This window comes from Pezoporus wallicus, unplaced genomic scaffold, assembly GCF_028554395.1.
Source record: "Pezoporus wallicus isolate ANWC-B61680 ecotype Strahan unplaced genomic scaffold, APGP_CSIRO_Pwel_v1 contig_8166, whole genome shotgun sequence".
In the NCBI taxonomy this organism is placed as follows: domain Eukaryota; kingdom Metazoa; phylum Chordata; class Aves; order Psittaciformes; family Psittacidae; genus Pezoporus; species Pezoporus wallicus.
Genome location: NW_026638114.1, coordinates 3,319,824 through 3,344,221, shown reverse-complemented (window position 1 = coordinate 3,344,221; position 24,398 = coordinate 3,319,824). Strand labels below are relative to the sequence as shown.

General features: G+C 47.1%; 1 protein-coding gene across 2 annotated transcripts in view; it reads left to right on the top strand.

Moving 5' to 3' along the window:
- The window catches only part of FAT2 (FAT atypical cadherin 2), a 57,302-nt gene that overhangs the window by 30,679 nt on the left and 2,225 nt on the right, over positions 1-24,398 (top strand). For both annotated transcript variants that reach the window (XM_057409587.1, XM_057409586.1), the window contains exons 10-23: positions 483-4,535; positions 6,763-6,959; positions 7,588-7,741; positions 8,473-8,706; positions 9,508-9,897; positions 11,178-11,392; positions 11,659-11,796; positions 12,464-12,607; positions 13,254-13,451; positions 14,534-15,341; positions 16,107-16,252; positions 19,482-19,923; positions 22,245-22,398; positions 23,650-24,242. In XM_057409587.1, coding sequence (XP_057265570.1) covers positions 483-4,535; positions 6,763-6,959; positions 7,588-7,741; positions 8,473-8,706; positions 9,508-9,897; positions 11,178-11,392; positions 11,659-11,796; positions 12,464-12,607; positions 13,254-13,451; positions 14,534-15,341; positions 16,107-16,252; positions 19,482-19,923; positions 22,245-22,398; positions 23,650-24,242 — 7,866 coding nt within the window. The remainder of the gene's footprint in view (positions 1-482; positions 4,536-6,762; positions 6,960-7,587; positions 7,742-8,472; positions 8,707-9,507; positions 9,898-11,177; positions 11,393-11,658; positions 11,797-12,463; positions 12,608-13,253; positions 13,452-14,533; positions 15,342-16,106; positions 16,253-19,481; positions 19,924-22,244; positions 22,399-23,649; positions 24,243-24,398) is intronic.

Genomic DNA, 24,398 nt, shown 5'->3' with positions numbered 1-24,398 from the left:
TTATGGCTGTGCCACACTGCCTGTTTAGCAAGCAAATTCTTTACAGGAGACAAGCCATCCTTTGCTCCATCTTTCTCACTGCAATTTAGATCAAGGACTGAGGAATTTAATTGCTCCTGAAGTATTGGTAATTATAAGCATGACAGGGCTTGAAAGAACTAGTACAGTCGGTGCTACCATGTTCTGCACACGAGGTAAAAGCTTCAATACATGCTCTGCCACCACTAAATATGCTCAAATTAGAAGGGTATTTATCTCCAATTTACATTTTGATTGAATTGAAAGTTATCGCATAGATCTCAATGGGTTCATTGTTCTTAGAATTAAAATTATTTAGAAATTAATGAAGATTGTTGTCTCCCAGTGAAAGTAGTAGATGTTAATTAGGTCTGAAGGCAGGAGCATTTGTGGAAAAGAAATGCAGAAAAAACAAAGCCAATAGGGTGTCTACATTCTTCACTTGGTAATTTCTCTTCTTGCAGGTAATGGGGAAGGTTTCTTTAGCATCGACCCATATTCTGGAATTATTACAGTTGCCCAGAAACTGGACCCAGCCAGGCAGGAGCGATTTACTCTTATTGCAAAGGCAGAAGATCAGGGGTTCCCCCAGCTTAAAGATTCTGCTACAGTACATGTCCGCATCCGACCCTCTGATCGGACCCCTCCGAAATTTCCAGAGGCCGAATACATCACAGAGATCAGTGAATCCACTGCTGTTGGCTCTCCTCTTATCCAGGTTTCAGCCACAAGCTTGTCACCAGTCAGCTATGAAATAAAAGATGGAAATGGAGATGGAGTGTTCTCCATGAACTATCAGTCCGGCCTTATTTCCACTCAGAAGAGCTTAGACTTTGAGCAGGTATCTTTTTACCAGTTGAAAGTCCGTGGCACCAACATGGCTGGAGCATTTATGGACACAGTGGTACTTATTTATGTCATAGATGAGAATGACAATGTGCCCATCTTTGTTAAACCTTCTTTCGTTGGCTGGATCATGGAGAATGCTCCATCACAAAGCATGGTTCTGGATGAAAGCAATGCTCCCCTCGTGACCCATGCAACAGATGCTGATCAAGACTCCAATGCTTTGCTGGTCTATGAGATTTTGGAACCGGAGGCACTGAAATATTTCACAGTAGATCCCAGCACAGGGACACTGACCAGTCGTGCTGACATAGACTATGAACTCACCCCAGTTTTCCACTTCAGTGTACACGCACATGACAGTGGAAGTCCCAGCTTATTTGCATCCAAGCCAGCCAAGGTCACAATCCATGTTAAAGATGTGAATGATTCACCTCCAGTCTTTCTCAAAGACACTTACGAGCTTTCTGTCTTGCTACCTGCCCATTCAGGGATGGACCTTTTGTCAGTGCGGGCAACAGATGCAGATTCAGAGGTGACCTACAGCATCGTGGAAGGGAACCTTGATAATGCTTTCTATATTCACCCACTGACAGGTCTTATCTCCATTCTGAATGCTACTGCTCTGGGAAGCTACCGGGAACTCACGGTCAGAGCTGGTGATGGCTTATATAAAAGTACTGCTCTGGTTAAGCTGAATTTAACTCAAGCACAAGGTACAGGCTTAAAATTTGATCAAGAAGTATATACAGTGACTGTGATGGAGAACTCTACCAATGAGAAGACTCTCACCATTCTTGGGGTCAAGGGATATCAGCTAAATGAACCGCTTTTCTATTCACTTTTGAATGGGAAGGAAAGATTCAAAATGATCCAGGCATCTGGAGTACTCCAGACCAAAGGTGTCAAATTTGACCGTGAAACACAAGACATGCACGAGGTAGCTGTGGAAGTGAAGGACAACAGGAAACCACCAAGAGTGTCCCAAGCCACAGTCAAGGTTTATGTAGAGGATGTCAATGACAACCCACCGCAGTTCGAGAACGTGCCGTATTACACCTCGGTGCAGGACGGCACAGAGCCAGGTGATGTACTTTTTCAGGTGTCAGCCACAGACAAAGACATAGGGGATAACGGAGCCATTACCTACTCACTTGCAGAGGACTACAAATACTTTCGGATTGACCCCTACCTAGGAGACATCTCACTTAAGAAGCCTCTTGATTATCAAGCTTTAAATAAATACAACCTCCGAGTCATTGCTAAGGATAAAGGCGAGCCTCCCCTCCATGCTGAAGAGGAGGTTGTGATCAGTGTGAGGAACAAATCCAACCCTCTGTTCCAAAGCTTGTACTACCGAGTGAAGGTGCCCGAAAACATCCCCCTGTACACATCCATCCTCCACATGCAGGCTCGCAGCCCTGAGGGCTTGCGCCTCATCTACAACATTGTGGAAGAAGACTCCCTGAAACTGTTTAGCACTGACTTCAAGACTGGTGTCCTTACTGTCACAGGTCAGCTAGACTATGAGCTAGAGACAAAACACTCTTTCACAGTTAGAGCCACAGACACGGCAGTAGGATCCTATTCAGAAGCCAGAGTAGAGGTGGAGGTAGAGGACATTAATGACAACCCCCCCATATTTTCGCAGGTCATCTATACAGCATCTGTCTCAGAGAGTTTGCCAGCACAAACCCCTGTTATCCAGCTCTTTGCTTCTGATAAAGATTCAGGCAGAAACAAAGTGGTTTCCTATCAGATCTTGGATGATGGTTCAGATGCTACCAAGTTCTTCAATATTGATGCCAGCACAGGACAAATAACAACAGCTCAACCACTTGATTATGAAAAAAATCAGCAGTTTCGCATGAAAGTAAGAGCTGCAGATCATGGGAATCCTCCACTTAGCAGCGATGCCCTGGTGATCGTAGATGTGACAGACATCAATGACAACCCCCCTGAGTTCAGCCAGCTTCAGTATGAAGCCAAGATAAGTGAAATGGCTACATGTGGGCACATAGTGATAAAAGTCCAGGCTCTCGACCCCGACAGTGGAGACACCAACCGACTGGAGTATGTGATACTTTCAGGCAATGACAATAGGCATTTCACTATCAACAGCACTTCAGGAATAATATCCATGTTTAACCGCTGCAAAAAGGACTTGGAATCCTCTTACAACCTCAGAGTTTCTGCTTCAGATGGAGTTTTCAAGAGCACTGTGCCTGTGTACATCAACACCACCAATGCCAACAAATACAGCCCCTCTTTTCGGCAGAACGTGTACGAGGCAGAGCTGGCAGAAAATGCTCAGATAGGTACCAAAGTGATAGAGCTGCTGGCTATTGACCCAGACGGTGGCCCATATGGCACCATAGACTATACCATCATAAATAAACTTGCCCATGAGAAGTTCTCCATAGACAATAAAGGCTGTATTTCCACCCTGCAAAAACTGGACAGGGAAAATTCAACAGAGAGAGTTATTGCCATTAAAGTCATGGCTAAGGATGGAGGTGGGAAGGTGGCTTTCTGCACAGTCAAAATAATCCTCACAGATGAGAATGACAACCCACCTCGCTTCAAAGCCTCTGAATACACGCTGTCCATCCAGTCCAACGTAAGTAAAGGCTCCCCTGTCATCCAGGTACTGGCTTATGATGCTGATGAAGGTGCAAATGCAGATGTCATTTACTCCGTTGACTCTGTGGAAGATGTGGCAGAAGACCTCGTGGAGATCAATGCCGCCACTGGGGTTGTTAAGGTCAAGGAGAGCCTTGTTGGTTTAGAAAACAGAGCCTTTAACTTCAAGGTGAAAGCTGAAGATGGCAGACCCCCTCACTGGAACTCCCTTGTCCCAGTGAATCTTCAGATTGTCCCCAGGGAGGTGACACTGCCAAGGTTTTCTGAGCCCCTTTATACATTCTCTGCATCTGAGGATCTTCCAGAGGGATCAGAAATTGGGTCAGTCAAAGCTTTTGCAGAGGATCCCATCATATACAGCCTGGTGAAGGGAACCACTACAGAAAGCAACAAGGATGAGGTATTCACACTGGATGAACGAACAGGGGCTTTGAAAGTCAAAAAGGCCATGGATCATGAGACCACCAAGTGGTACCAGATTGATGTTATGGCTCACTGCTCACATCAGGAGACGGAGCTGGTCTCTCTGGTCTCTGTGAACATCCAAGTGCAGGACGTCAATGACAACAGACCTGTTTTTGAGGCAGATCCCTACAAAGCCTTTGTCATGGAGAACATGCCATCAGGAACAACAGTGATTCAGGTGACAGCTATCGACCAGGACATGGGAAGCGATGGACAAGTGACCTACAGTCTGGAAGCAGAATCTGGCAACCTCCGAGGACTCTTCACCATTGATGGTGAGAGCGGGTGGATCACCACACTGAAAGAGCTGGACTGCGAAGATCAGGACGTCTATCGATTTTATGTGGTGGCCACTGACCATGGCAGGAAAGTCCAGCTCTCTTCCCAAACCCTGGTGGAGGTCACTGTCTCTGATGACAATGATAATGCTCCACAGTTCACCTCAGACTTCTATAAAGGATCGGTAATCGAGAACGCGGAGCCAGGGCAAGTGGTTGTCACACTGAGTACCATCGATGCAGACATCTCCGAGCACAACCGCAGGGTCACATGCTACATAACTGGTGAGTTTTACCTGGCTTTAAATAGTGAGTGATGAAGAATAGAGTATCAGCTCAGAGCAAGGATTTGATACCCTGACAGAATGTAGACACGGAAATAGCGTTATACTGGCAGTCCTATCAGAAGCAGGAGATTAAGCCCGAGCTCTATCATGAGTTCATGACAGTTAAATGAGTCTGGGGTATCCAAAACTCTATAGTAATTAACTGCAGTGGGTGGAATTATCATTATAGTCTCTCACCACTGAATCGTCCTATTTAGTTGGAAATAAATAAATGAATATGTGTAATTACACAGTACTGTAAATACATTTATTTACACTTTCTTAACAGAGGAATAATTAAGATGGTGTAAGTGTAATACCTGCTGGAAAGACAGAAGCAGTGGTACAGCAGAAAGGAAGGTTTTTCTCACATAGGTACCTTGATCTGTACGTAAGTTCTTTGACCCAGCTTTTTCTCCTGCAGAAGGTGCAGTCAGTTTACACATCACACATGTGCAGCCTGCCTTTATTTCTTAATAACTATATATATATGCACATCGGATGCTTATAACTTTCTGGTATTAAATGTCTTTCCTGTGAAGCCACTTTGACACTGACTTAATGAACAAGTAGACCTCAGAAGGCTGAAGTTAACCACTCTGCATACTCATGGATATTTGAAACTGTCATGTCAATCTTAGTGATGGTTTTGGCTAATGAGAAATACTAAAAGATGACTCTTGCATCCCTGAAACATCAGTTGTGCCAGCTAAAACTAACCAAACAACAACAAAGTTATACTGGAATGTTTGTTGTGCATCTGCACAAGTAGGAGCTTGAATTTATGGTACTTTTTGACCCCAAAGGGTCTTTCTCAGAACTGGAACAGATATTTCAAATTAAAATGTTCATTCAGACTCGAATACAGACCCTTCAGGGTCAAAGCATGTAGGCAGATCATGCTGCAGCCTGCTATCTATTACTGTAACCATCCAAAACAGAGGAAGAATGCTGTTACTTTCAATTGGTTTATGGCATGCCTAGCTATTTACAGGCGTTTGGGGGAAAATATTCAATCCATTTATGTATTTGCATTTCTGCCATCTTACAAGTAGTAGTAACTTCCGATTACTTTAAACCTGAGAGAATGCACACTTATGTTAGTGGTGAATAACATGTGCTCCCTCTACTAGGCACTTACAAGCACAGGTCAAACTCTACCCATAAGCATATAAATACAACTGCAGTATAGCACAGCAGCAAAAGAAAGGACATGGTGAATACAGAGCCTAGCTCCCTGTTGTTCATATGCATTGGTTTCAAATATGCAGAAACTAAATCTGAGCACAGGCTGGAGTGTCCCAGCATCAGAAGAAGAGCTAGCAGAGGTCTCCTTGTGCCTCCAGTTTCACCACCTCATCGCCACAGTGTAAATGAAAGCAGAAAGGGGGTGAATTTAATTTACCCTGATGTACAAGGCCCTTCAGAGTCTAACACAAACAAGCCCTGCAGCCAACTCCCTTTGTTGCCTCCCATCACCTAATGTGCTCCCTCCTTCTGCGCAATGGCATGGGTTCATCAGAGGACACAAGATCCTTGCCAGAAGAGAAGGATTCTCCAGGCCAACATCCACCCATTTAAAATCTGCTCTGTGTCACATAAGTAGGAGCAGCTTGAATCTGGTGGACCAGAGAGCCTGCCTAGTCTGGATTTCCCTGTCTCTCATCACTTGGCCATTAAAGAATGAAAAGTAGCCCCAGAAAGCTTAGCTATATATTAAATACATCTGCAGGTTAAAAGGAAGTACAACTATACACAGTACTGTAACAGTAAGATTCAACCAATGTCTGCGGGGTATTTTCAACTCTCAGATCCCTTTAGGAGCATGCACCGAGAAAGACTGACACTCTTTAGGAAGGTGAGACAATGTGGTTTTGAAGCAATGAATATGCAGGAGTGCAGAACATTACAGAGACATTTTTACCATCAGGAGTTGTTTCCTCCTTCCACTATATGCAGATAGTGAATAACAGAAACAGGCAGGGTGTTTCTCAGCTGTGCAATGAGGAAGACCAAATGTTCCTCACCAGCCTGATACAACACCAGTGCCCATTCGGTGTCACCATTGCAGGCCCTCCATGTCTCCTAAGGGACCAACAGTGGACACATCTGTATCCCCTTTCCTTACCACTTCTGATTTTCAGCACTTCAAACACCTCTTTTCCTCCCCTGCTGTCTCCTTCTAGACGGAGATGTACTGGGGCAGTTCGCAGTTAACCAAATCGAGGGAGAATGGACAATTTCTTCCAAGAAGCCTCTGGACAGAGAAGATACAGAGAAATACCTCCTCAAGGTTATGGCCTCTGATGGGAAATTTCAGGCTACCACTGAAGTAGAAATTTTTGTTCTAGATATCAATGACAACAGCCCTGAGTGTGGCCAGGTAAGACATATGTCCTGGGACACTGGGGGCACACGGGGAGCGTCTGGGACGGAGAGAACACAGTAGCAAGGAAGAAAGAACAATAAGAGCATGTTAAGAGGGTTTGGCTTGTCATAATTCTTCTCACACGATCCTGTTGCTTTGATTATACTTAGCAATTTTAATTAAGCTGCATGTCAAGTGAGAACATTAAATCTAGCCTCCAAGCATGTTTGCCAGCAGTAAGTGAGCACCTCAGCATTATGAAGGGTAATTTTTGGAGATAAACAATGCCAGGAAGCCTCCTGGGTAGGGGCATGTAAATTACTGAGTTTTATATCCTGCTAAGCTGAGAGATTCCCATCAGGAGTTTTGTTACTGTAGAGAGCTGATCACTGGTGTGGATGTTACCCATGGTGAGAAAGAACAGATGTGGTTACTTCCCAAAGGAGATTCAAAGGCTTGTGTGAAATGAGCTCACTGGTCCAGGTCCACACCCCAGCAGCCAGCAGTGAGGCACATTGCGTTCCCCTATAAACCGCATGGTTCATCCTTCTCTGCAAAGCTTCTGCTAGTCCGTTCCCCGCTACATGGGATGAAGGTATTTTGGAAATGGCTCAGAAGCCAATGACAGCTTTGTCCTTACCAGATATTCTACACTGGGAGAGTCTCTGAAGATGCTCTGCCGGGTCTTTTCATTTTGAAGATATCAGCAACTGACCCCGATGTCGGCAGCAATGCCCAGATAACATACAGCCTCCATGGCCCTGGCGCAGAGGAGTTCCGGCTGGGCCCACATACAGGTGAGAGCAGGGCAAAGGATGCTTTTATCCTCTTCCTCACGCACTCCCAAGACTGGCTCAACACTTACCTCCTCTTGAGCAGACAAAAGGACTGTTCATTCCAGGTCTCCCAGGCTAGGATGGAATGGCAAACAGGCAGGTTTCGTGCAATATGGTATAGAGGAGAGGGAGCTGGCTTTCTTTACAAATATTGGCACTGTTAAAATGAAGGGCTGACACTATAGCTAACAGCCAGGTCTCAAGGAGGAGAGATCAGCAAGTATTTGGCTTGAGCCAAAGACACAAGCTCTGAACTCTAAGATTCATTTTATCAATTCTTGGACAGTATATTTGCCCAAAGAGACATGATGATCATTCTAGAGATCACTTGGGGTTCATTCCATTGCAGAAAGCTTAGTGCAGTGGGGTTTAATAAAGGCATTTAGAAGTACAATTTATATAGGAGCACTTTTATCCCATGATGGCATCTCTTGCATGAAGCTCAGCCCAACTTGCAGGACTCCCCGTGACAAGCCCTGCCAGGGCAGTGGCTGGCAGTGATCCGAGAATAGCCCCGAGCAACGTGGTGTGGACCCATCACTGCTATTAGCTGGATTACAAACGGTGTTCAAACCCTGCCTGTTGTCTCCCACGGTTCAGCCAGGCAGGGAGCATGCTTGAACCTCTCTGAGCTCTCCTAGGCTGTGGCTGCTGTTACAGGAGACAAGACTATCTCCTATTCTTTCCAACAGGGGAGCTGACCACATCTGCACCTCTCGACCGTGAACAGAAACCTGTGTACCATCTTGTTGCCAAAGCGACTGATGGTGGAGGCCGTTCCTGCCAGGCAGATATAACACTGATTGTAGAGGACACGAATGACAATGCACCAAAATTCTTCCCTAGTCATTGTGCTGTGGCTGTTTTTGACAACACCACAACAAAGACACCCATCGCCGTGGTTGCTGCCAGAGACCTTGATGAAGGTGAGTCAGAACGGGATTTACTTTTTTAGTAGAGTTCATCTTTCATCCCGAATAGAAACTTTTGAAACCTAGGGAAGGGCTACAGCAATGGGCATAGATAATTGAATCTTGGCGAAGATGTGCCTAGATCTCACTGCTGACATGTTCTTGAATAGCAGGCTGGCATCAGCACTTCTGTGGCCCTCTAGGTAGTACAATATCTGTAGAAACATGCAAAGACAGACTGAGCACATGCTCGGTGAGCTGTAAGTGATCCACGTTGCAAACTGTCATACACAATTTGCCTGGAACCCAAACTGGACAGAAGCTTTAGGAAAGATGGAGATCGAGAATGAGCATCATAAGGAAAAAGGAGCTTTAAACCTGGATAATGTAAATTATATGGATGGAGAGGTCCTTGTGAAGACAAAAGGATTCTCAGAATCATAGGTAAGGCTCCTAAAAAAGGAACTTTCAGTAAACCTCTCCAGCAGAGACTGACTTTACAGTGACAGAGAAGCAAGATCCTATTTATCTGCTTTGGAAGCAGATATGAAGGGAAATTATGTTTAAAATCAAGGAAATTAAAAATGGGAAGCACCATGAAATGCAGACGGATGATAGTGATGGATGATGGTCAGGATGGCTAGATGTCTGAACCTACAAGTGGACAGGGACAAACTTGATGTTCATACAGCCTCCATTTTCCCTAGGAACTTAAGGCCATTAAGTGCACATAGTCCTAATAGATTAAAAATAAATGTATAAACCCATCAGCGACCCTACCCATGAATTAATGCAGCCTGTCCCCTATCCTTCCAGGTCTCAATGCTGAGGTGGTCTATTCTCTCTCTGACTCTGCCAATGGACACTTTTCAATTGAGGAAACCACAGGGGTGATCCGTCTGGAAAAGCCTCTGAAGGATTCGCAGCACTCAGCATTTGAGCTAACAGTCTGTGCTACCGACCGGGGCACCCCGGAGCCCCTCTCTGCTCTTGGCACTGTCACTGTCTCTGTTGTGGATCTAAATGAGTACCTGCCTGTTTTCCTGGCCCCTGAATATGTGGCCATGGTAAAAGAAGACGTGGCTGTGGGTACAGAGGTGCTCAATTTGTCAGCCTTGACAAGGGACAATGCAGAAAACACAGAGATCAAGTATGAAATAGTGAATGGCAATGATCATGGGAAATTCCAGCTCAACTCAAACACAGGTAAAACAATCTCACGCCCAAGCAGGTCCAGGTTGACCCAACATCAAAGGCTGTCTTTGTATGTGTCTGCTCTTCTCTGCCTCTGCCCACCACAAGAGTAGGGAATACAGTCTTCTACTCCAAATTTTGTCAGCTAAGTCACTTAAGGAGTGACCCAAATCTTACTGAAATTAATGGAAAGAGTCTTGTTACATGTCTGGAACAGGAAACAGGTCCATGAGAATGAGGAATACATGGAGAACTGGATAAGAAAAATTTTCCACTTCAAAATGTAGGAGAAGGTGATTTCATTTTAAAGCCTCTCCATCTTGGTCCCACGAGGAACCTGTAGCCCAGGTTAACAGGCAGTTTTATTAGGTAGTGCTCAATGAATGTGGATAATCCCAACCTGTTAATCACGAGCAGGTGCTGAGCCAGGTTTACTAGCCAAATAAAGCACTGCTCTGTTTGCACAGCGGTCTGACAAGAACTGTTATCTATAAGCCAGTGTTAGCTCCCTGAAACAAGTCCTTGGCTGCATCATTAACGGCCCTCTGCCCTTGGCTGCAACATCCTCATCCACGGCACCTTCCTCAGCTTCTCTGCCCCCAAGGTTCTTGCTAATGTTTCCACACCAATCTTCTTATTAGTTTGTACATCTTACAAGACACAGAACAATATCATTTCCAGAGAATAGTTTTGTGACATTTTCAGTGCTGAACCCAAGAAAGCATCAAAACACACACACATTCTGTCACCTGCTTCTCTTTTATCACTTCTGCTTTATATCTTCAGTACATGTTCTTCTTCATTTTTTGATATTAAAAAACCTTCTTTCAATTTGCATCTCTAGCCTCACAAATCACAGCATCTCATTCCACGCTTTTTTCTCCTGTATAACTGCATCTACATTGCACAACTTTTCATCCTACCTATGGCACAGTTGAGTGATTGTCTACTACTGCCTTGGTCACAGCTTTCAATAGCACTGTTGGACTGTCACCCTATTTTGTCCCAGATCTCTCCCAATCCAGATTTTTGTAGACATTCCAGAATTGAAGTTTCTTTCTCTTGATACCAGAGTGAGGCAGGTTATGACAGAATCAGTTCAATTAGAGTTTGTATTGTGGGATGCCATGACTCTCAGTATTCTGACTTAACCAGAAGAGGTCAAAGTTAGGCATCACCTTCTCAGCTGGCAGTTTGACATTCATCTCAATATATCTCCAGTATTCCAAGAAACCTTACGTACCATTCGTTCAAAGTATCTTCTGTCCTTTTCTTTCCATCTGCCAACACAGGTGCCTTATACATAAATGGGAGCTTGGACTTTGAAGCGAGTCATGAGTATTACTTATCCATTGAGGGCACGAGGAAGGGCTCAGCTTCTCTCAGCGATGTGACCATGGTGGTGATCAACATAACCGACATCAATGACCATGCACCAGAGTTCATCCAAGACCCTTACTTTGCTGACATCCGGGAGGATGTTGCAGTTGGAGAAATCATCCTCACGGTATGATCACGAACCCTTACCTATCGTTTTACTTGTGCTATGCATTATTTACTCTTCTTTTGCACTTTACTTTTCCTTCTTATAGCTGAGTTTATTCTTGAAAAAAACCTAATGAATGACACTTACGTAAACCACCTTCCTTCTTCCTCTTCAATTGAGACAAGCTCAAACCAACATCCTTAAATGACAAGGGGGGGTCCTACTCCCATCCCTCCATGGCAAGGACTTATTTTGCCAAAGATCCTAGCCTTTTTTTCTCCTAACAGGTGTCAGCTGATGACTTGGATGGAGCAATGAACAATCAGATCACATACTCAATTGTGGAAGGGAACCCACTGGGACACTTTGCCATTCAACCCAAAAGTGGGCAAATCAGCATTGCCAAGCATCTGGACAGAGAGGAGGTGAGTTCAACAGAATGAGAACAGAAGACTAAAACAGATGTGCCCCAAAAGACTGAGGGAGAAAAGTGTATTCAGTTACCTCCTGTTTTCTGAATAATCTATTCATAATACTGTAAGCAGAAGACAAGCCTTTCATTCGTTCATTTTCTAGACTCATAGATACTGCTGTAGGAAGGCTGGGCTTTGGGGAAGGCAATACAGCCTTCAGTGTCACAACTCTGGCCTTTGGTTTGTTCCACTGGTACTTCAAGCTGGTTGGGTGAGAGTCAGCCCCAAACTGGAAACCAACATGGTTGGTTTCTGCTTCTCTGCATCAGAGCATTACAGAAAACAGGTATGGGTAAGAGATGGAAAGGCCATCTGGACAATCTCTCATTCGTAAAACAGTAGCAGCCCAAACCACTGCTGACCGATGTTTACTCAGCTTGGTCTCATCCATCTTTGGCAAGTTGTTTTCCTTCTCTGCAAAACTATGTCGAGGCTGATTTTCTTTTCCAAAGTGCTTTGAGATTTATGGATGCAGAGCCTTAGCCAAGGGCAAAGCTATTGTCATGGTGCAATGCATGGCCTCAAGCATTTCACAAGCTGCAGCAGAGTAAATCAGCATAAAAAAAAAAACCACCATTCCTCCATTTCTCCAAGTAATCATGCACTACAAATCTTCCAGATCCCCAGTTATTCCCTGACTGTTCGAGCCATGGATAACGGCCACCCTGCCCAGTTCAGCGATGCTGCTGTGCGTGTCCATGTTTCTGATGTCAATGACAACCCTCCCCGGTTCTTCCAGCTCAACTACAGTGTGGTGGTGCAGGTAAGCCAGGAGGTGGTTTGTTCTCCCAGTCCATCTCAGGGTAGTGAGGCACTCATGTGTGGGCTGCATAGGGGTGAGACAGTGATAAAGCATGCTGTTGCGTTGTGCTTATTGCCACGAAGAGCTGGCGGCATCTGCAGGGGCAGATATTCTGCCAACAGATGCCATTTTCTCTTTCCAATAGTTTCAGACACTTCCTGTCCTTTCAGTGCAGAGGTTTTCACACTTTCCAACCCTGACCTGCAGTCCCTTTCTCCCTTGCAATTGTCCATGTCTATACCACAACATAAAGAGCAGGCCCAAGCACATGGTCAAGCACCATCATGTCTGCTAGATGCAGCCCAGTTGTCACTTTGACTCAAGATAACCATGTACTCAGAAAGAAAGACAAAACATGCTTTCATCTGTACTTGTGCTGGCATGACTCAAGGGGTAAGAAAGGGCATCAGTTCAACTGTCTATGCTTAGCTGCCACATAGGTAATGCTATGAAAGGCAGTTCCTTGCCACCACCAGGTCTCTGCCACTGCTGGCAAGAGTCTCGTGTGTGTGTAACACAGAGATGCACATGGGGTGTAGGATTTGTTTCCATGTGGGTTCTTTCCTCTTTGCTTGCTTTCCTCCACTAACATCTTTCCCCATTTCAGGAGAATGCTCCGGTGGGTACCAGCGTCCTGGAGCTGATTATGAGCGACAGAGACTCCCCAGAAAATGGACCACCGTACTCATTCCAGATCACCCAGGGCAATGATGGGAAGGCCTTTGATGTCACCCAAAATGGTCTGCTGGTAACATCATCTGTCCTGAACAGAAGAATAAAGGAACAGTACCTACTACAAGTCCAGGTAGAGCCTGCTTTCCTGCTTTGCTGTCCTGGTATCTGGATCCCCCAGCTAGATTAAGTAGTAACAAAATAAGGATCACACAGCTGGATGGAAACATTGCTGGCTTTGGAGAAATCCAATCCAGGCACAAACTATGCAGCTTGGAACCAGCCTCAGAGCTCATTTCTCCGCACAGTTTACCCACAAGAAGCAGGGGGCAGCTTCTGCATTGATAAAATCAGATAATGCGATGAGAAATACGCTGTCAGTTTCCTTAGATGCTTTTCCCAGCATTGTTCTAGCAACTTCCAGTTTAAAGTGAGACCTGGATCTGGTCCTACAAACTTTCTCCAATTATCCTGGTCATTTAAGAAGCTGTTTAAATTCCTCTTCAAAGAGGATTTCTACTGTTGCAGAGGGAATTATTTTTCAGTGTTATCAGTAAGAATAGTAGCAGAACAAAAGGATAACAACATGTAAAATACATACTTCTTCAGTAATAGTAGTTGTTCTAAGAGGCAGGTACTACTGTATTATAAATCTCAACCACTAACTGCCTAAGATTAGGGAGAAACTTATTCTATAATCCAATTATTCACATTTTCTATTTTGAGGCTCCTTGACTCATGCTGGACAGACACTGTCACAGGTGGGAGATGGGCTTAAATAGTCCAGAAGTTGAGCAAATATGTTGATGTGTGTAACTGCTTTGTAGCTTTGTACACTCAGTTAGGGATGGATCCCCAAAGGTTGGCAATGTCTCTAAAGATGATTAATCCTCAGGAAATCAGAACTGCTCAGGTGTGCCTGAGCTAATGATGAGCACACACGGAAATGAGTGGTGCTCCCCACCACTAACAGGAGGTCTCAATCAGTCTTCATGCTGGAAGGAATTTCCCTGGGGCCATCTCCAGGCAGAGGTCCAACAATGCTGCCAATATTTCCCATTCCTTCTCCATTCCCAGCTCTGTGCCTGACAGCTTCCACCCACTGCTACCTGCACGGCACTCTTCCTTCACAAGACCTTATCACCCTGTCCAGTCAGGTGAGGTGACAGTAAGTCAGCATGTGGCTATAACAGATCCTTCTGTTCTCCTTGACAGGTCTCTGACAGCGGTATCCCTCCCCTGTCCTCATCTGCATTTATAAACATCCAAGTGACTGAGCAGAGTCAGTATGCCCCCTCAGCCCTTCCCCTGGAAATATTCATCACCACCAACGAGGAAGCTTTCCGCGGTGGTGTTCTGGGCAAGATCCATGCCACGGACCGAGACCCCCATGACACGCTTGTGTACACTTTGGTGGCAGAAGTGCCCCAGAAGGGACTCTTCTCTGTTGGGGCTGCAGATGGGAAGATCATTGCTGGGGACAAGCTTCCCCATGGCCACTATCTTCTGAACGTGACGGTCAGCGATGGTACGTTCACAGCCACCACCAGCGTCAATGTCCACGTGTGGTGCTTCACGCAGGAGGCCTTGGACAAGGCGGTGGTTCTACACTTCCGACATCTCTCCCCTGAGGAGTTTGTGGGTGACCACTGGCGCAACTTGCAGAGATTTCTGGGAAACATCCTTGTCACCCGGCGCCAGAACATCCACATGGCCAGCTTACAGCCTGCAGCTTCCTCTGATGGAGTGGACCTGCTCTTGGCTGTTGGAGAGCCACACGGCTCCTTGTATGAGCCTCGGGTCCTCGCTAATAAGATCACTGTGTCAGCTGGGGAAATGGACCAACTTGTTGGTCTTCGGATGAAGAAAGCAATTCACGTGCCATGCCATGGGTCAGACTGCGCCCACCGTGTCTGCAAGGAAACCATCCGGCTGGATCCAGGCATGATGTCTACCTACAGCACTGCCCGACTCAGCGTTCTCACCCCACGGCACAGCTTGGAGCAAATCTGCTCTTGCAATGGTGAGCAATCCTTCCTGCTGCTGTCCTGCCCTATAAACCTGGGCATATTGTGTTTTCCTTCAGTACACTATAGAGCACATGGACTTTCCAAGCTGCCCAATGACTAATAACTCTGCCTGCAATTTCAAAGACAAACCTAGACTCTTAGAGCTTGAAAGTTTCATATAGATTTTTGGTTTGTTTTGGTTTAAATTAATCTCCTGTAGCATTTAATAGCAACAGCATCTAGCTCATCGGGAAAAGTCACTCATACCTAGCAGGTAATGAAGCTCAGTGATCTCTGGGCTCCTGCGTTGTTGTAGGCTCAACAAAGCATGGACTGACAGATTCAAGGAAAGCCAGATAAAGCATATTTGTTATACTCACTCTAGTATAGTTCAAAAAATAAAAGGAAGGAGCAGGATCCGAGGTTAGCATTACTTGGGCAGGAGTGGTAGGGAATACCATAGAATAATGTAAAAACTTATTAAGGATAAGGAAATTCAAGGGTGTTGTAGACCACACTGAGAGCACCTTGAAGATGCTATAGGACAGAAATAGCCAGGCTGCTATTGCAGGATTGGTTTACGGTTGAGTACACAGATTAAATACAGGGAGCTCCAAATGGGAGCTGTAGGAGATGCAGTGCAGCAGTACCCAGGTTGCTGTGGATGAGGCTGTTCGTGGACAGTTAGGATGTCAAGCTGGAAAAAGAGGCAAGGCTTGACAGAGTCCATAGTGTCAAAGCATGACAAAGATGAGATCTTTCACTCATTCTCCTTACAGGAACAGCTGTGAGGTTTGGGGGCCACAGCTACATTTGGTACCAGCACTCACAGAGTGGCTCCTGGCACATACATTTTCGCCTGAAGACCCACCAGCTGCACGCTGTCGTGTTCTACGCTAACGGGACTGACCATGCCACTTTGGAGGTATGTACTGCAATGTGCATGTAGAAAACCTTACTCTTTCAGAGAAGGGAATCACAGAAAGAAGATGCAATAATATGTACCCTTAGTAATTCATGTAGCTAAAATATGAGATTTGGGAAGACCAAGTGAGAACCGAGCACAGTTCAGCAATTGCTGCAGCTACAACTAGTGAATCTTTTTTACATTGGTGAATGGATGTGCTAGTCTCTGGTGTGAAGGCAGCATACACCAATATCATAAGTCTACATCATCATCTTTTCTTACAGTTTGCTTCTCCATCCTTCTCTCATCACACCTCTAAGGGCAAAGAATTTACCAGGTGGAATTTTTCCCAGACCTGTCTGCTTTCACTATAGCAAAAGGCAAACTTCCTTCCCAAACCTTAGGAATGAAGTCAAACCCCCACTGAACACACAAACTGTCTGCCAGCCCACAATGTGGCTCAACCCAAAACAGAGGAGGAAGCCACATTGGGCTAGAGGCTTAGGGTAACAGGGTAGAGATGAGGAGGGCACAGGTGAATTCTGAAATTGGGAATATCACTACCAGCCTTTACCTGCATCAGAGCATATGCCAGTCAGGTCATGCATCTAATCAAATGGACCTCAAACTAAAGGTCTTTTACAATAATGGACAGAACAGACAAAACAGGAGCCTTAAATGTCATTTCTCAACCCCCCACTCTTTTCAACTGCATTCTTCAGGTGGGTTTTACTGTTTAAGACACCTGCACAGCCAGGAACATTTCAGTCTGATTGCTCTCCTCCCTCTGGCTGCACACTGAGTCTATCCAGCATTCAAAGATCATCTCCCTCTTCCACTTTGGCAACAGGAGAAAAGAAGCAGGTGACTAAAGAATAGGGGTTTTGTATATTCCGCATCAATTAAATTCAGACTAACTGGAGACCAAGGTCTTAGGACATACTTACCAGCTTACAGAGATTTGTCTCTGAGACTAATCACATTGAGTTATACACACTGTAACCTACCTGGAATTGTTCATACTGGCCCTGAATTCCCTCATCCCTTCTCAGAGGAGAATGAAATACTTTTCTTTCTGATGTTATCAAAGACTCACACAGACAGGGACCTGCACAGCAGCTGAACCCAGGGACCTGCTCACAGTACATATTGCAAGCTCCTGCAGACACAGCCATGGCTCCTTAAGAGCAAGAGCCGAGAAACATCACCCCTATATCCTGTACCCTCCACACAATACTTTAAGCTGTATTGTGAAGAGCTGATGAGAAAAACTTCTCCAGAAGGGTCTTTAGTTTTCTATCCCATCTCTGGGAAGGAGAAACACCAAGCAGTTCAGCAGAAAGTCCAGATGGTGCTCAGAAAGGTTGACATGGCAGCAAGTTTTACTGAGCCAGACCTAACACACAGAGTCAAGGGAGAAAAGCCTCATCACTGGTGGAGTTCAGTGTGTCCGTGATCTGTACCCAGATGTCTCCACAAGCTTTTCAATAGGAAACATTCAAAAAGTCTCACCAGAAAGCTGCCTGTGAATTATTTCTTCCCTTACTTTATTTACAATATATCAGAGTTCAGACCTTTTCTAGACCATCGGGCCTGAAAGATACTGAAGCAATCCCTCAAGACTGTAAGCTCTGTAGGCTGCAGTACTCCAGTCATGAGACAAAGCTTTGACAAAATCAGAACTGATGTTTTGTAGATTTGGTAAAGAGGACAAGTTCTGCCAAGGGCATGCATACCATCACCCTTCCAATCACTAAGCTCTCCTGATGTGCAGAAATCAGATTGCAACAAGAGGATGGTAAACCAGGCAAGCTGGGAAAGACTTCGCAATCTGTCAGTTCTTGCTCCAGGGAATCGACTTCTCAGCTGTCTCCCAGCCCCAGAAATTGATAAGCCCAATCTACAGACCCATCTGAAGTGAAATCATGTTCCTCCAGATAAAGAGAAGTGACAAAGCTCTCCAGTGTGCTTGCCAATTGTGCAAAGAGATTTACATACATCTTGCCCTGGGGCCCTTCCATGGCATGTGCCAGCTGCACATAATTCTTCCTTCCTTCAATGGTTGCTCTCTTCTCCAAGTGGGATTTATTTATATCATGGTCTTCTTTAAGAGCTAACTGTTGTCCTGCTCTGCTTTTGACTCCTCCTCATATAATATGTAGGTTACCCTAGAGTTCAGCGCAGCACATAACCGCTCCTCCTCTTCTAGCCTCTACCAAACATCACCACTCCTCACTGACTCTAATACCTCCAAGGAGATCTTTTGCCTGGGATTAATTGCTTGATGTTACGTAGCAAGCTCTGCAGGTTTTCCATGAATGTTTTATTCCATCTCTTTTCTCCTTCTCCAAATGGTTTTGGCTTCTATAAGAGAGAGGTTTTATCAACAAAGCAGTGGGGAGAAAAATGTGAAAGAGAGATTTACCCCTGACTTCACCCTGAAACAAAACCTTTCATAACCTTTCCTTTTTTGTTCCTCCATATGAGTTTTAAAGATTAATCTTGGGCCGCATATAAGAATTTCTGATGCCCCAGTTTAATGCAGAAGACAGTGGTGTGGTTCACTTTCAGCAGCTCAACCTCTTGTGTCCTTCCTATCTGCTGGAGATCAAGGATAAGATTGCAATACCTATCAGCGGCTTTGGCCTGGCTTTCCAGCATGCTGGTCAGGAGCAGGGTACAACAGTAATTCCTTTCTCTGCCTCTCAATTCTTCCTTGCTTCCTCCAGAAACAGCTGCCAGTGCTCCTCCTCCACTACTAACAAGACAGTGAGAACAGAATAAAAACCATGTGGCCCAGAACAAGAGTCCATCTGTGACTGGTGATGAATAGTCTCAGTAGTGGGGCTCTGATTAGGCTCAGGAAGGAGGGAGAAGGGGTAAGCAGGACTATGATCACGTGGCTCTGCACCTTGTTATCTGGAAAGATCAGCTTCCCTTCTTGCACACTGGCCAAAGGTTGCATGGAAGGACCGTGGGTGAAATTGTGCCGGAGAGATGAAGGTGTTTTGCAATGTAAAGGTGGTTGCAGTCACTTAAACAGGCTTTAATTGACCCCCGCATAGCTTAATATGAGTGAAGGGGGCTGATTTGGGCAGCTGGTTATTCTTGGAGTCTGAAAGTTGGGATTCATCTTGACTCTTGATGCTTAGGCAGGGAGAGAGGGGAGCACAGAAGTGTTGAAAGCCTCTATGAAGACAGGTACTTGTATCACAGCTCACTGTAGCTTCTGGGATGTGTTTTGCAGATGGTTAATGGAGTGCCTCAGCTTGGGTACAGCTGCCAGGGAAACTACACTGGGAACCTCTCCTCCTCACGTTTTGTGAGCGATGGCGAGTGGCACTCAGTGTTCCTGGAGGTGAAGAACACGTCCGTCCGCCTGCTCATTGATGGCCTTGGAAACTCCTCTCTCCAGCTGCCAGCAACCTGCACTTTGTCCCTGGGCAGACGAGACCTGCTTTTTGGGGGCCTCCGGCACTCGCCCCAGTCCCAGAGAGTCATGTGGGGGTTCAGGGGCTGCCTGGACGTGGTTGCAATCAATGGCAGAGAAGTGGTTCTCCTGCCTGGGAAAGGGCAATCAAAGGAAGTCGTGGAGGAGGTGGGGATAAAGCAGTGTTGCTCCCCCACTGGTGCCTGCAGCAGCAACCCATGCCTCAACAATGGGATGTGCTCCGAAACTCATGGAGGAGGTATGTGAACATCCCACACAGAGCAATGGGAGGGCAGTAAGTAGTGAGGGGAGGGGAAGTGTAACCTGTTCCTTACAAGGAGAATCAGAGGTCCAGGGGGACGTCAAGTGATAGAGCAGCAGCAGCTGGGGGATACAAGATCCTGGCTCTCACCAATAGGACCATGGCCCAGAGGGCAGGAAGGTGTTTCTAAGGCGTGTGCATGACTTAAGAGAGCACAACGCTGCCAAAACTCAGATGCAAATAGAAATTCCACCCACCCCTCTGCATCCTCTTTGCTTAAGGAGCCTTTAGCAAAGCTGGAATCAGGCAAGAATGGATCATGCAGCGATGGTATCTGGGCAGAAATAAGACAAGATCTTGGTCTATTCCCACTGCAGTCAGTGACTCCCCAGGGCTATGGGAAGGGATATGGGAAAACCATAAGCTCAAATCCAAGAGTCTCAGGCTAACACAGGGTGCATGTGCTCAACAGAGGTTTGGTACCAGCCTCTGCCCAAGACAACCTCATCACTGCCCCATTCCTTCCATCAGGTGGGCTCCCTGCAGCCAGCTGCATCAGAGGGTCTATCAAGGTGGACACTGTGTGCACCTTGGCCCTTCCTCGGGGCAGAGGGGTGTTTTCCAGGCTGCTGCGTGGGGCAGAAGCTCCTCCTGGAGCTCTGTGCTCTTTGGGTCCATTGCCAAATCCCACACCCTGCCTGGCGAGCAAGCGAGGACAGAGGAGGGAGCACACCTCCTCCTGCTCTGCCCGCAGCCTCTGGGAACAAGATTCCCAGCCCTGTCGACTCAGCAGCTGCCTGGTTCAGGTGAACTTGTTTGACACGAGGTACATCTGTACTGAACAGTTAGCCTGGCTGGCATCACACCTCACCTCAACCTGCAGACCCTCCGCACTGAAAACCCCTCTGGCTGGGACGGAAGGGGCTCAAAGCCTATGAGGTGAAAACTCTTCTCTGCTCCAAGTCAAAGCATCGCTTGCTTTGTAGAGAGTGTACAATGGGAGCGAAGGGGAGGAAATCAGTCCCTCAATATTAATCTAATAACCATCCAGTGCTCTTTACATAGTTTTCTTCCAAGGTGATCAACTTCTGCAGATGGCCCAACTGCCCAGGAAAGAGCCCATGTGACATGGCCCCAGGCAGAAACACGCAGGGCACTGCTGCAGGGAAGGGGATGCTCAAGGGACGTTTAGTCTGTGAGGTGCTTGCCTGCCTTGAGCACTGCATGCTCACTCCTATGGACCACGGGCGCACAGCACAAGGTTATGCAAAGCTCTGCGCAGGGATCTCAGGCGTGGGGTTATCTGCACAGGCAAAGACACGTCCGTGCAGGAGAGCCTGGCTGCGCCGCGTGAGAACGCATCCATGCAGGAGGGGTCAAAGCCAGACCAGCCCCACATCAACCACAGCGCTCGGGACCACAGGGGCCAACACATGTGAACCCCTGCACACGGGAACACGTGTCTGGGCACACGCAGCCCCATAGGCAAAGTCCAGCACCCGCTGCATGAACATCGGCACATCCCTGTTGTACATCCGCTAACATACGTGGGAACAGGTCTGTGTTCACCCTGTTCTCTAAAGCAGGGATGTTTAACCTGTCGATGAACAGCACTTTTCAAGCATGCTGCAAGGTGGAAACTCTGAACTTCCCGTGTGGCACCACCAGCTGAGCAATTAGCAGGAGCTCAGCACAGCCAGGGACATTCCCATGCTTAGGGCTACGTTAAACAGCAGCCAAAAAGGCAAACAGCAGCAGCCCCCTGAGTCCCTGGCTATGCAGGGTTTCTCTCTGGCTGTGAGCAGACACCTCCTGTAGGCAAGAGAAACCTGACATGTTGAGACAGGCGCTTCATACCACACGAACTCAAAGGGCTAAATGCTCCAGAGAACAATAAGGTACAGAGGATTGCATTTAGCAGAGTCAGAAACCATGAATCAGCCAGCCAGGCTCCCCTTCCTTTTAAGCTGAATCTGTCTCCTAGCTTCTCCATGCATTAAAGCTGTGCCCTGAATGCATCCCTGATAGGAAAGGGTGTCAGGAGATGGCAGGGTTGACTTGTTGCTTAAATAGCTCTCTAGTGCCACTGCATTGCCTCAAAGTGGTAACCCAGCCTCCAGCAACCACTTCAGGTCCTATAATGTACCCACCATGGCTCGGGTGCCCCATAGCACCTTCTGCAGCAGCAAGTACCCATGCTTAGGTAGCTGGATTGAGCCCTCTGTGTGTGCCATCAGCACCAGGCACTGCTCCTCCTATTCTTGCTAGTTCTTCCATCAGGATATGGTCTCTATATGGCACTTTCTCACCCTCTCCAGGTTACACCTGCATTTGCCCTGGGCTGTTTTCCGGTGAGCGCTGTGAGCTCGGGGACAGTCCCTGCGAGTCCAAGCCCTGCCTGCACGGAGGAACCTGCACCCTCTCTGCCACGGGGTACTCCTGCCACTGCCCTGACTGGTACCTGGGCGAAAGGTAAGGTCCAGGAAGGCTTTGGGATGGGTGATCTCCCACGGTGGGTGAAAACATGAGCTCTACCAACAACCATTGCACATTTCTGGAGCTCACCGGGTCCAGACACTGGGATGCAGATTGCATGTACCTGAGCACGGAAGTGTCTAAAGACAGAGCTGAGCAGAGCGGGACATAAACAGCTCTGCCCTCAAGCGGTCACTGCCCGTCTGTGCCCATCTCCTCTGATCAGGAGGGGAAAAAAGACGACTCTCCTCTCTTCATAGATGCTTTGAGTGCCCCTCCAAGCTCCCTGTCCTGCCTCTAGCTCAGCATGATGAGGGATGCGCAGCACATGCTCAAACAGCATCACATCCAGCTCATCCCTCTGCCTCGTTTACCCAGGATGAACACTGGTCCCTTGAATCAGTGCAGAGGCGCAGGTTATTCGTGCAGCGTGTGGTCCACTAAAAACTGGGCATTAGGTGGCAGTGTGATACCTGAAATCACTGCTTGTCCAGCCTCAGCCTGCGGTGTCGCGCCACAGCTCACACATTCCAAAAACACTTAGAAAAAGGAGCCTAAACCTCACAAAGTTTGTTCAGTAACAAGGTAAAAAGGAAGGAAAGCCAACAGAGCATTGCATGTTCCACCTAGCAGGGGGGAATCATCACTGTTGGAAGGAAAGCTTCCCTGTGCTATTGGGGAACTTTTAGGTTGTGTGAGGTGAAGCAGGACAGAGTCAGAGATTCAGTCCCAGTTCTGCAGCTCCTTAAGAAGCCAAAACCTCTCCAACAAGGGTGCTCATCACCACTCTTCAGGATAGATTTTCCCCAACTGTTTGCTGCAACCTGCAAACATTCACAGATCATCCTGAGACCCCAGAGCTTGAAGGACGTGTGAGACATCATGAGAGGTTAGCACACCTCAGAGTGACCCTGTGCTCCGTAATTTAGAAGGATAAGAGCACCTCTCTATGCAGTGTTATCCCTAGGATGTCCAAATACTCCTCTGAGGCAGGATACCCCCATTTTAATCTGTTGCATATGACTGAAAAAATGAACTATCTGTCAAATATATTCTCCTGAAAAGCATCATTTTATACTCCAGCATCACAGTCCTCTGCCAGGAGAGGCAAGTAGCACAAACCTAGGGATGGAGAGCAGACAGGGATGGAGCATCCTTAGCCGGTATAAGGCAGACTCCTGAACAGGATACCACAGTTCTAGCTGCATCTCCAGGCTGACATTGGTCGTCTCCATCTCCTCCCTACAGGTGCGAGAAGCTGGCCGAGGAATGCCAAAACAACCCATGCCGAAACTCCGGGCGCTGTGTGAGCACCCAGGGCTCAGTGCACTGCATCTGCCCATCGGATTACCAGGGGGACTACTGCACGCAGCCCATCATCACCCCGGCCATCGTGCCCACACAATGGGCAGTGGGCCCTGAGGAGATAGCAGAGATTGTGGCCGGTGTGCTGGGGGTGGCCATCCTGGCCGTGGCCTTCGTGCTCATCCGCAAGCGCTACCGCCACCGCGCCAAGGCACACAAGCCCGTGGCAAGGGAGGACCCCGACCTGCTCTCCAAGAGTGAGTTCTCCAAGAGCGTAGGTGTGGGCACCCAAGCCGTGCCACCCATCGAGCTCAACATCCTCAGTGATGCAGCACACAACAACCTGGACCGGGGCACAGCGGAGCAGCGCAAACCCACCAGCACCCCCGAATTTGTCACCTTCAACTCAGCCAATGCCCCGAAGCACCGGGGTACCATCGTGTGCAGTGTGGCACCCAACCTGCCCCCTGCTGCACCCCCCTCCAACTCTGACAACGAGTCCTTCATCAAGTGCACTTGGGCCAGGGAGGAGATGGGTCAGTAGCACTGATTTCTGTTACTCTTACACATCCCTCTTCCCCTTGTGAAGTGGATCTAAGGTTTGCAAGGATGAGGGACCAACAGCAGCGGTTAAAGCCAGGCAAAAGCACAGGCAAATGGTGCCCAAGCCCTGCTGTAGGATTCTCTATTGG